Source organism: Oncorhynchus kisutch, linkage group LG8, assembly GCF_002021735.2.
Source record: "Oncorhynchus kisutch isolate 150728-3 linkage group LG8, Okis_V2, whole genome shotgun sequence".
In the NCBI taxonomy this organism is placed as follows: domain Eukaryota; kingdom Metazoa; phylum Chordata; class Actinopteri; order Salmoniformes; family Salmonidae; genus Oncorhynchus; species Oncorhynchus kisutch.
This window is the reverse complement of record NC_034181.2, coordinates 64,667,012-64,679,970: the sequence shown is the minus strand read 5'-3', so window position 1 is coordinate 64,679,970 and position 12,959 is coordinate 64,667,012. Positions and strand designations below refer to the sequence as shown.

General features: G+C 42.0%; 1 protein-coding gene across 1 annotated transcript in view; it reads left to right on the top strand.

Moving 5' to 3' along the window:
• Nucleotides 1-12,959, top strand: part of LOC109895262 (myotubularin-related protein 13) — a 130,221-nt gene that overhangs the window by 72,732 nt on the left and 44,530 nt on the right. The window contains exons 4-10 of the mRNA XM_031829446.1: nt 1,735-1,857; nt 2,570-2,680; nt 4,183-4,288; nt 10,548-10,680; nt 11,153-11,261; nt 11,672-11,785; nt 12,780-12,857. Coding sequence (XP_031685306.1) covers nt 1,735-1,857; nt 2,570-2,680; nt 4,183-4,288; nt 10,548-10,680; nt 11,153-11,261; nt 11,672-11,785; nt 12,780-12,857 — 774 coding nt within the window. The remainder of the gene's footprint in view (nt 1-1,734; nt 1,858-2,569; nt 2,681-4,182; nt 4,289-10,547; nt 10,681-11,152; nt 11,262-11,671; nt 11,786-12,779; nt 12,858-12,959) is intronic.

Below are 12,959 nucleotides of genomic sequence, written 5' to 3'. Positions count from 1 at the left end.
TTAGTACAGTATATTGGGCCTAGTCTGCAAAGCATTTTACTGAAAAGGGCACACATGGTTTTCGTAGACCCTTGTAAGCCAGCATATGTTTTTTTTAATTATTATTATTATTCATTATTATTATTATAATAATAATTATTATTATTATTATTAAATTATTATTTACGTGGGCATTATCATGAGCCTTACCCTGTTGTGTTTAAACCAGCGTGGCTTTATTCTGTGATTGGATTCGAGAGGCAGATATGTATTTTTGCTGATAATTGAACAAAATCCTCAGAATGCTGTAGAAATGTGTTTCCCATCTGACGGGATATTTAGATCCTGTGTCCCCTGCTTGGAGCATGCCAGAGCTCTTGTGGCATGTTTTCATTGTCTGAAGGAATATATGTGATTCTGATAAAAGGTTTAGCCAGGAACGAGCCCTGTGAGGCTGCTATGCTGCTATCTCTGTAAACTGATAGGACTGACGGCTCCTGGTATGGGACAATTGGAACCAGATTGAGACGAGACCACTGAGACTTGACCTCTGTGTCCCAGTGGAGCACTTTGGGAAGGAGTGGGGAGGTATCTTTGTTCAAATCATTCACCTTAATGACTTAGCCCATATGCTGTTAGTTTAACATGATCACTCAATTGCTATTTATAGTACATTACGCCATGTCCTTCCAACCCAAATGTCTGCATCGTATTTTGGCTAGGTTCTGAATGATTAATATCCTACAGGTAGGCCTAGGTCTATCTCCAGTGTGGTTACTGGATCAGAGGTGTCGGAGGTCGAGCAGCTTTTGCTTGAATTATCTTTGGTTCTCTGTTATGGGAGAAAAACCTAGTTGAATACTTAGAACTCAGGCTTCAGGGGGTTTATTACAGCTATTTCTATACTGATTACATCTTGTGACTCGGTTTTGTAGGAAATGTCATTTGAATTTCAAACCTCCAGTTCTGGATTTGTAGCCGTAGTTTAGAATAATCTCCAAACCACAAAAGATTATTCCTCAACTCAGGGAACCAAAGTTATGACGTTGTAGTCTTTAAAATAAATACCCTATTTTGTGAAGAAACAACTGAACAGATGAGAAAGCAGTATGGGTAAAGTCCAGACTGGACGTAGCCTATTCATACTCTGTTGTTAGTGTTTTCACAACTATTTTAGTAAACCGAGTAATGTGACTTGATGCATAGTTGACTTGATTTCTTATACTGTACATCTAACTGCTGATTTATGGTTGGCCTTTTGTCAGTATGTGACTCTGGAGGGGAAATGACACTCCTCTCTTAAGCTCCTGGGTTTCGTTCAAACGGTCTCCATGAAAATAATGTTTTATGATCTATTTTTTTGGGGCTTAGTAATCTTTTATGAACCCCATGGTGATTTGAAGAAAATCCTCGTTGCTCTTTCAACTCCTCAAATGTGATGAGTATCTGTTTTACTGGGTACTACACATTGGAGAGAATTTTTTACAACTCAAATCTGTATCCCATTGCAGAGGAAACACAGGATTTTTTGTTTTTTGTGCATGAAAAGGTTGCAAACACAGGATTTGGAGTTTTTTGTACTTGCATGTTTCCAAAAATAGGCTACAGTATGTGATGTACTGTAGAATGTACAGTAGATAACACTAGAGCCACCCTCAGCGGGTTAGCAGGAAAAGTTTTTTTCTGTCTTAACTCACCCCCATATCACTGTTGAACTCTCCCATTTGAATAACTTCTTCTGTTTTGCTGTTTCAGGGAACAAAGACCACCGATGCAGATGAGGATGAGGAAGAGGATGGCTTGATCCAGCCCGCTCAAGTCTTTGCACCAAAAAGTCTCATTCTGGTCTCCAGGCTCGATTATCCTGAAATATTCCGGGTAACATGATAATATCTGATTAATTCCTGACTAAAATAGGTTCCTTTCAAAATGTCAGATGACCATGCATAGTGGTCATTTCAGTTTTTGCGGGTTTATTTGCTATTTATAGTTGACCTGGCCAGGAACATTCTTGGTCCTATTCATGAGGTTTGTGACTGTTCACTTTACTTATCTTATCTAATTAGCATTGGCATGATAAACAGTAGTCAATGCACTAATTTCTGCGCTATCGATTGTCTCATGATGGTGATAGAATGCATCATGTTGGATCCTGTGTGCGGAGAATGAACATATTGGCTTTATAGAGTGAATTCTGCAAGTACTCAAGGACAGGATATCCAGCCAATCCCTCACTTAAGAACAGAGTGGGTCTTAGCGCATCTCTCCTGTCCCTAGGCACTCCACTGGACCACTACAGTATTCAACTTTGGCATTCAAATGTCTCCGACACAAATATTCTTTTAGCTTTTATTTTTAGCTTTGCTCTGCCCAGGTATTTGCCATTAAACCACACATGTCAGCTGAATATTAGGAATATTACATCAAATACTATAAATCTGATTGTATTAGATAACGAATTCCAACACAGTGTCTTTGATTGTCCATTTAGGCACGAAACTGTGATTGGGTGTATGTATCTTGCGATACATCTGTATGTGAGTGTGCTGATTGACCTGGTTGTGTGTCTGTCTCCTCCTGACCTCCCCAGGGCTGCTTGGGCCTGATCTACACGGTGTACGTCGACAGCCTGCCGTTCCCCCTGGAGGGGCTGGTTTCCAACCTCTTCACGTGCATGGTTCCTGTGGCGGGCGGCTCCCAGGTAAACAGGCATTACTAAAGCAAACAATTCCTCAAATACCTCCATCTCTCAACCCTTCTGGCCTGCTCTCCACAGAGGCACGAATCCACCCAAGACTAGGGGTCAGTCTGGGTTAATATTGCTGCTAGACCCACACAAGGTGCTTGGTTACCCACTGACGGCCTGATGCTTATTATAGTTTCAGTCTCCTACAAGTAGAGTGTGAGTGAGGAAGGAAGTAATGTTTTTGCCCATGTGCGTTTGCTTTCCATTCAATCATGCATTCCTCATCTAGATGGTGCCATAGATTGCTGTACCACCGCGCGCAGAAATGTCCTCATAATACTATTTTATTTTTCTAGCTGCTCTTCTGATGACATTACTTAGTGAAGCTAGGGTAGAAAAAAACAAAGTAGGGGGCCTATTTTTATATTTTCACATCTCACTAGGTTATTAAAAACCACATCTGAAGCTGTCCTACAGTATAACCAAAACCCTACGCTGGTCTGTTCCCTTAAAGTCTAGACAATAGTGATCAATGTGGCTTTAAAAAACAGGACAATATTTCATCTGTGTTTGTAAAGGGGAAGGAATGTGACCCATGGTTAAGTTCACATCCTGAACCTTAGTGTAATTTGAGTGTTTTTGATGTAATTTACCAACCAACACATGCCAGTGTTCCTCCTCAAACTATCGCCGCTCCCCGCAGAGCCAAGGGCTTTCGGCTGTAGTGACACAACATGAGTTAGAAACCTCAGGAGTGGAACAAACTCATTCTTCAACAGACTGTCAAACATGAAGGAATGTCATGAATCAGGGAACAGAGTTGTTCTCTAGCTGGTTCAAACTCAGTTGAAAATAACAGAAAGGCTATGCTCCCAATTAAGACCTTCATTAACTGTTTCAATCCACTAGGATCTTCGTCAGGTTAAAAGCCAAACTCCGTTGAACCACTGTCTGTCCCCCTATCATGTTCAACATTGGTTTAGCTGAATTAGACGTACTGATTGCGTTCATGCGAACACACTGTTTCCACTGTGCGCTTACTTCTCTACCCTCAGCCACACTGGATAGGGCGACGGACGCTGCTGTCCCTAATGGATTGCAGAGGCGTTGTGCCGTGCCAGTGAAATTTAGGTTAACATGCAATTGAGGTTTCTCCCATTGCAGCCGGACTGATTCAAAAGGCTAATTCAGTCATGCAGCTGCGATGTCCATCGGGTTCAACAACACGTGTTTTATTCATTTTTCTGGGAGATCGTCAAAAAAACACTCACACAGTGGATCCCTTAACTGCCATTGTACTGTCATTTCTCCCTTGCGTATATGGCCTTGTTTTGAGTTACAGTCTTGTTCAGTTTCCTAATGATATATACATTACCATGAAAACATGTTTTGATGTCTGTTGAAAAAAAATGTCCGTCTCTGAAACTGTTGTACAGTCTTGTCTAGTTCTATGATAGACCCATCCAATGGTTTTTCATATAACCTATGACTTTTCACTTTGGTGTTTTTCCCCACAGAAATTATTTTCCCTGGGAGCTGGCGACCGACAGCTAATCCAAACCCCTCTGAATGACAACCTGCCTGTTACATGCAAGAGTGTGGCCCTGCTCTTCCAGCAACTTGGTATGTCACTGGGCTTCTGCTTCCTCATTACTACACTACAGTACCACCCGTCAAACCCAAACTCCATGAACTCGACTCCACTTTATGGCACCATCATGTTCCTTCCGTTATTTACAGTCTGGTCTGCATCGGGTCTACTTAGTTGCAGTACAGTAGCTCTATGCTGCTCTGCCTGTTGGTCACGTACAGTCAACAGTATACACAGCTCACATTGTAATTTAGCTTATGCTTCCTGGTAACATGCTTACGCGGGTCGGCTCAAATAACCTGACAGCTGAATACGAACTGTAGTACCAGATATTAGGAACATCCCTCTTAATCATATTGTTTGCATCGTTTTCTTTGTTTATTTTAGTAAGTAGCTTAGTTGTATGACAGGTTATCCGGTATTGATCCTTGATGGTATTAAACCTTTTTAGGTTCAACTCCAACATTAAGAGGTTTAGAGTTACTATGCGGATGATCACATGGTTATGAATAAAGCATCTGTCCAAATCACAATTTTAAACTCTCAAACTGAATAGCCACTAAGCAGTTGGGTTAGATGCTGTACAAATGAACATGTGCAGTGCCATCAGGAAGTATTCACACCCCTTGACTTTTTCCACAATTTTTTTGTGTTACAGCTTGAATTTAAAATTGATCAAATGTAGATTTTTTTGGTCGCTGGCCTACCTACACACAATACCCCATTTATTTTTTATGTTTTTTATGTTTTCAAATAAATAAAAAATGAAAAGCTGAAATGTCTTGAGTCAATAAGTATTCAACCATAATATGTTACATGGACTCACTCTGTGTGCAATAATAGTGTTTAACATGATTTCTGAATGTCTACTTCATCTCTGTACCCCACACGTACAATTATCGGTAAGATCCCTCAGTCGAGCAGTACATTTCAAACACAGGTTCTACCACAAAGACCAGGGAGGTTTTCCAATGCTTCGCAAAGAAGGGCACCTACTGGTAGATGGGTAAAAATAAAACCATTGAATACATTGAATATCCCTTTGAGCATGGTGAAGTTATTAATTACACTTTGCATGGGGTGTCAATGCACCCAGTAACTACAAAGATACAGGCGTCCTTCCTAACTCAGTTGCCAGAGAGGAAGGAAACCGTTCAGGGATTTCATCACGAGGCCAATGGTGACTTTAAAACAGTTACAGAGTTGAATGGCTGTGATAGGAGAAAACTGAGGATTGATCAACAACATTGTAGTTACTCCACAATACCAACCTAATTGACAAAGTGAAAAGAAGGAAGCCTGCACAGAGTAAAATATACCAAAACATATGCATCCTGTTTCCAATAAGGCACAAAAGTAATACTGCAAAAAATGTGTCAAAACAATTCATTTTTGTCCTGAACGCAAAGTGTTATGTTTGAGGCAATTCCAATGCAACACATTACTGAGTAACACTCTCCATATTTTCAAACATGGTGGTGGCTGCATCATGTTATGGTTGTAATTGTTAAGGACTGGGGAGATTTTCACTGTAAAAAAATGTACGGAATGGAGCTAAGCATAGGCAAAATCCTAGAGGAAAACCTGGTTCAGTGTGCTTTCCACCAGACTTTGAGAGATGAATTAACCTTTCAGCAGGACAATAACCTAAAACACAAGGCCAACTATGCACTGGATTTGCTTACCAAGAAGACTGTGAATGTTCCCGAGTTAGTTTTGACTTAAAGCTGCTTGAAGTTGATGGCAAGACCTGAAAATGGTTGTCTAGCAATGATCAACATCTAATTTGACAGAGCTTGAAGAATTTTGAAAATAATAATAGTTAAATCCAGTTTAATCCCACTTTGTATCATCAAAATGTGGAAAAAGTCAAGGGGTGTGAATACTTTCTCAAGGCACTGTATGTATACTCCTTTACTAGGATTTGCGTTTGCATTCTTGTACACATGACATAGCTTTGCTGTGGGTTGGTGGCTTCACGTGGTTACCTTATATTGTCCCAAATTCCTGCTCACTGCATTCGTGCATACACTGGACTCAAGTATGTGGTTCTAATACACACAAATCACTGCAGAAGTCAAGTCTACATTCCAGGGGCTGATGTTGGGGGCGAGTTCGTAAATAAGTGAAATCCAATCCAATTTTTCTGATGCTTTTTTTTTGTAAGGGGAAATAGGCCCTTATTTAGTGTGATTAGAAGAATGTGTTACAAAACTAAATGGATTATGTTTCTTGTAAGCATTAGGCCCTGAACCCCTTGAGGAATTCAATAATAGTTTGCATGCTCCTTTGTGTTTAATTTGGGGGGGGGCACTTTACCGATACACAAGTGAGCAGGGTCATGTTCAAGTCATGTGTTTGTAGCCAACCTGGATAAACACAGAGATGGCCTGTACCTTGACATTGTCCTCAGCCATGGTTTGTGTCAGTCCTCACCTTCTTTGTTTTTGTTACCAAATACTGCACATGTTATCCAGGAACAGTCCACAAAGCTAATAAAACTGACCCAATTCATACGTCTCTCTCTAAATTTGACATTCCAAAGTTTTGAATTTACCCTGAGATTGATAGAGGATAGGTCTAAACTCCTCAGGTCTAGACAGCTGTTTTTGGAGTCACAGGAGGACATGGGGCTTGTTATTGTGCAGCTCAGTCCAACCATCAGGAGGAAAGTCTCTGTGTGTTGTGATGTGTACAGTAGTGTGTCCATTCCCCTCTATGCTGGATCTGAACATGGCCCCTGTCCCTGACCGATGAAGATGATGGGCAGACAGAGAGGCCTGGGCACCTCACGCCACTGCTGTTTGCTTACAGTACCCTTGTATAGGACTGCATGTAACTCTTAAGAGATTCTCTCTGTCATGTTCTTGGGCTACAGGTGATGTGACCGATGTCCTGTAAGAACTGATCAGTACTGCATGATATCATATGAAGGATAGGCATTCCAACAGCACCAGAAGTGATCAGATAATGCGTCTCGTGTAAGCGAAGCACCTTGCATCTCCCATCCATCACTGTTGTTATACAATGCAGGCTGAGAGTATGTTCTGAGTGCAGAATCAGTGATCCCCCTATATTAATTTAGCAGGGGCGGGCCGCTGCTGTTAATTTGTTGCCGCCACATTTTTTTATTTGATCTTTGCCGAGACGCAATTTTAAGATCGGAGTGTGATTAGTTACAATGTTTATTTGTACCAAGTAGCGTTGGATGCATTTAGAGTCTTGAGATTTTTCAATTAAGTAAATGCAGATGGGCAACCCCATGCTTCAGCCTATTCATTTAAAGGGTCTGTGCAGTTAAAAATGTAATTATCCTTTTTTAAATATATATATTTCCACACTATGAGGTAAAATAACACTCTGAAATTGTGAATATTATGATAATGGCCTTTTATGTAAGAGCAGTTTGTGGGGGAAATATTCCTGGAATTTCAGCGTCTTCAGGTGGAACTTTTTGGTCCACATGATTACATCACAATGTGATCTGATTATAATAGACCAATGACTGTTCGTCTAGGTAAGGGGCGGGGCTCGAGAGTCTAGACCATCCTATCTGCCCAATCAGGGCTGTGTATGTAAATACAGTATCGTCAAATTTGTTTCCTAACGTCCACACGTTCAGACCAAGGGCCAAAGGAGCCTCAAGGATAAAACGTATAAATATATTTTGTAGTTATTAAATAAAAACACAGTGATTTATTAGACATACAGTGGTGATTGATTGATTGATTTGTTTTCATTTTTTTTTTTTTTACAAAGACTGCATGGGGGCTTTAAAGCCACTATGCTACATCAGCTGAGCTGAAGGTTATTTCAGATGATGTCAACATTTACATGTTTTATTTTCCTCATTTTTGGGGGTAGAATGTCCTTTCAAAATGTCATCACAAGTGACCTTCTCACATTCGTTCTACCTTTGCTGCCGGGAAAAAATTCTAGGGGAAACACTGCGCGTGTTTGAGTATCGTGACGATGCAACCGCTGCACAGCCCAAAGGCCGGATCATATGTCAGAACATATTCTCTCATTATTTATAATCTCTCATACTTCCATGATTCTATTCCATGAATCAGCAACATATTTGCTCTCCATGTGGGCTGGCCTGTGTCCTCTTTTCCTCCTCTGCTTGGAGGGTCTATTTAAAGCCATGTGTTTAGTGTAACGTGCTAAATGCATGTGATTCATCATGACCGTCAGTCAAATCTGTAAGAACAAATGATTCAACACAGATTTGAGTTATAACATGAAATACAGTACAACTTACATTAGGCTACATTGCACCCACCCCCACCCCTTGTGTGATGGACTTTGTCTCTCTCACAGCCTGTCAGGTACTAAGTTAATCTGTCCACCTTATGACCAAACAAGACCTGGGGAAAAGGCCCAGACCTAGTGGGTGGTGAGGAAACGTGTAGCATGTCCACGCACAACTGTGTCCAGAGGTCATCCCAGAGGAATGTCCGTCCAACATGTCACACTGCACAGGAAGTGTGGCCCCCAAAGGGATAGAATGGACAGGCCCTGGACAGGCTGCTGGGCTGTTTGTTGTTTGCTGCCTTTGTCTTGGCCCGGTCTGTCTCTTGTTTTTTAGGGTCGGAAATGTGTTGCTGTTTCCCATAGATATGTAAACACCTCAAGGACACTAAACAAGCCAGGCTGCTTACCTCAGGAGGCCATTGTGAAACCTAATTGGCTGCCAAGTGCAAAAATGCCAGGTTAGTCCCCTCAGACCTATACACTTCCACACAGGAAGTCATGTTGAGGTGACATAGAATGTAACCAGCCTATGTCGCTTTGAGAGATCCAGGTCAGTCAACAATGTTCATGTTCCCATTCCTGTTTATCAGGGTCTATCTGAGCTGGAGGCAGACACAGAATCAGGGACCTCAGTTTGTTGCGGACTGCAGTTTGTTGCGGACTGCAGATATGTCTGCCAGTGTGCCGTTGTCTTTATCTCTGTAATGAGTGATGGATGGGTCTACCACTAGGTTGATAGGAAACAATAACAGGAACTGTAAACTTGAGAATTTGACTGGACTGTCATATTGGTATTTGACATATTATTTATATTGTCTCATAGCGTGTCATTTCCTCTGGCTATTTTTGAGATTGTATTTACTTATCATTAATTATATACACGGTGTGTGCAAAACATTAGGAACACCCTTTTGCCCCTCAGAACAGCCTCCATTTGTCAGGGCATCGACTCCACAAGGTGTTGAAAGAGCTCAACAGGGATGCTGGCCCATGTTGACTCCAATGCTTCCCACAGTTGTCAAGTTGGCTGGATATTCTTTGGGTGATGGACCATTCTTGATACACACGGGAAACTGTTGAGCTTAAACAACCCAGCAGCATTGCAGTTCTTAACACACTCAAACCGGTGCACCTGGCACCTACTACCATACCCCGTTCAAATATTTTGTCTTGCTCATTCACCCTCTGAAGGGCACGCATACACAATCTCTGTGTCTCAAGGTTTACATTTTCTTTATACTGTCTACTCCCCTTCATCTACACAGATTGAAATGGGTTTAACAAGTGACATCAATAAGGGATCATAGCTTCACCTGGATTCACCTGGTCAGTCTGTCATGGAAAGAGCAGGTGTTCCTAATGTTTTGTACACCTGTGTATAATAAACTCAGCAACAAAAATAAACTGCCTTTCACTGTAAACTGTGTTTATTTTCACAAACTTAACATGTGTAAATATTTGTATGAACGTAACAAGATTCAACAACTGAGACATAAACTGAACAAGTTCCACAGACATGTGACTAACAGAAATTGAATAATGTGTCCCTGAACAAACGGGGGGGGTCAAAATCAAAAGTAACAGTCATTATCTGCTGTGGCCATCAGCTGCATTAAGTACTGCAGTGCATCTCCTCATGGACTTCACCAGATTTGCCAGTTCTTGCTGGGAGATGTTACCCCACTCCTCCGCCAAGGCACCTGCAAATTCTGCCAAGGCACCTGCCATTCCCCCCAAACATTTCTGGGTGGAATGGCCCTAGCCCTCACCCTCTGATCCAACAGGTTCCAGACGTGTTCAGTGGGATTGAGATCCGGGCTCTTCTGCAAAACAGATCTTTACTCCAATAATTTCAACAAACTAGTCACATATGATTGAAAACACCACATCCTAACACCCCAAAGAAATATAATTTACTGAATATTGTTTGCTCAGCTTAGAAATAAAATCCACCCCCAACAGTTAAAAAATAAAATAATTTGCTCCAAACGAATACCTCATTAATTACACATTCTCTCTACTTTCTTCTGCCAGGAATCCAGAATGTTCTGAGTCTTTTCTGTGCGGTTCTGACCGAACACAAGGTTTTGTTCCATTCTACGAGCTACCAGAGACTAGGGGAGGCGTCGCGTGCCCTGGAGGCACTCATGTTCCCCCTCAAATACAGGTACGTGATTGGCCCGTCGGTCTCCACGGTCCCCCATCAGTCCCCATTACACCTCGGCTATTGACACGACTTGCCTTGCACCAAGTATGAATTAAATGATAATGTTTCTTATTATCGTTATTTGTTTGTTTCTCAGTAAAAATTGTTACACTTAGGCTGGCTTTAATTATGAGTCCATTGAAAGTTCAAACATATTCAGATGTTCATGTTGATTGCGTTGCCATCTGACTTTTTGACATTTTGTGACAAAACAGAACAACCTCCCAAAGTGGTCTTGGTTATCTGTTCTCATATGTCTTTAAGATGAATACACTTCCTGTAAGTTACTCTGGATAAGAGTGTCTGCTAAATGACTGGAATGTAAATGTACTTGAAAGATTATTCTCTGGTTTACTGAGTACCACACATAGATGTAGAATTTGACCTGGCAAAGGGTGTGTTTCCTCACTGTCGTCTCCTGTTTGAAACTCAGTTACCCATACATCCCCATCCTGCCGTCACGGCTGCTAGAGGTGCTGAGCTCACCCACCCCCTTCATCATCGGGGTCCACTCCATGTTCCAGAGCGAGATCCAAGAACTGGTGAGGGATCGTTAGCACCTTCTCCAGACATGAACCAGCTCTGACCCTGATTCAATACAGTACACCAGGGAAACATACCTTTATTTAGACTGATTCATTGAAAGCTTGCCCAATGTTGCCTATGAATCATGTAGCCTTATATATGAGTCGTTGTACAATTTAAGGAAATGTTATGTTGAGCTGACATTCCTTATACAGACAAGTGCCGATTAACACGGCCTCCTGAGTCCCTTAGTTTCAGGGAGTTGTGACTCCTCCACTATGTTGGCCAAGAGCCTGTTTTGGCAGGTTTCAGCCTTAGTTTCTCTTATACGCTCTGCCATAGTAATGTAGAATGTGCTCTACAACTAAAATCGGAATATAACTAATTGGAAAGGATTGTTTAGTGATGTGTGTTGTCTGTCTTATAGTTGGACGTTATCATAGCTGATCTGGATGGAGGAACCATAAAGATTCCAGAGTGCATCCACCTGTCCCAGCTCCCTGAACCACTGTTACACACCACACAGACTGCCCTGTCTCTGGTACGTACCTGTTACACACTACACAGACTGCCCTGTCTCTGGTACGTACCTGTTACACACTACACAGACTGCCCTGTCTCTGGTACGTACCTGTTACACACTACACAGACTGCCCTGTCTCTGGTACGTACCTGTTACACACTACACAGACTGCCCTGTCTCTGGTACGTACCTGTTACACACTATACAGACTGCCCTGTCTCTGGTACGTACCTGTTACACACTACACAGACTGCCCTGTCTCTGGTACGTACCTGATACACACTACACAGACTGCCCTGTCTCTGGTACGTACATGTTACACACTACACAGACTGCCCTGTCTCTGGTACGTACCTGTTACACACTACACAGACTGCCCTGTCTCTGGTACGTACCTGTTACACACTACACAGACTTCCCTGTCTCTGGTACGTACCTGTTACACACTACACAGACTGCCCTGTCTCTGGTACGTATCTGTTACACACTACACAGACTGCCCTGTCTCTGGTACGTACCTGTTACACACTACACAGACTGCCCTGTCTCTGGTACGTACCTGTTACACACTACACAGACTGCCCTGTCTCTGGTACGTATCTGTTACACACTACACAGACTGCCCTGTCTCTGGTACGTACCTGTTACACACTACACAGACTGCCCTGTCTCTGGTACGTACCTGTCACACACTACACAGACTTCCCTGTCTGGTACGTACCTGTTACACACTACACAGACTTCCCTGTCTCTGGTACATACCTGTTACACACCACAGGCTCTGTCTGTAAAGGCTGAATGCTCACCCTTGGAAATAACAAATCCCCATTAGATATTTCACATTAGATCATAATGAGAATGTGGTTTGGTGCAAACAGCTGTAGAATGTCCTTATGTAACTTGTCTAAGTTATTGTAATGGGTATTTGTTTATGTAATCTGAACAATAAAAGTGTACTTAGGAACAAACAAAATAATAAGTCAAGACTAAGAGGCATTTTTATTCTTTTCAGGTTTTGCATCCTGATCTGGAGATAGCTGACAATGCCTTCCCACCCCCTCGCACAGCCCCCTCCAACCTCAAACTGTTGGTAAGGCTCATCATTCCAGTAAACACAGTGTCTTTAACCTTTACCCCTGGCCATGTCTCATTGTAATAGATGGAGCCTTTTCCCAGAACATCATGTGTTTGT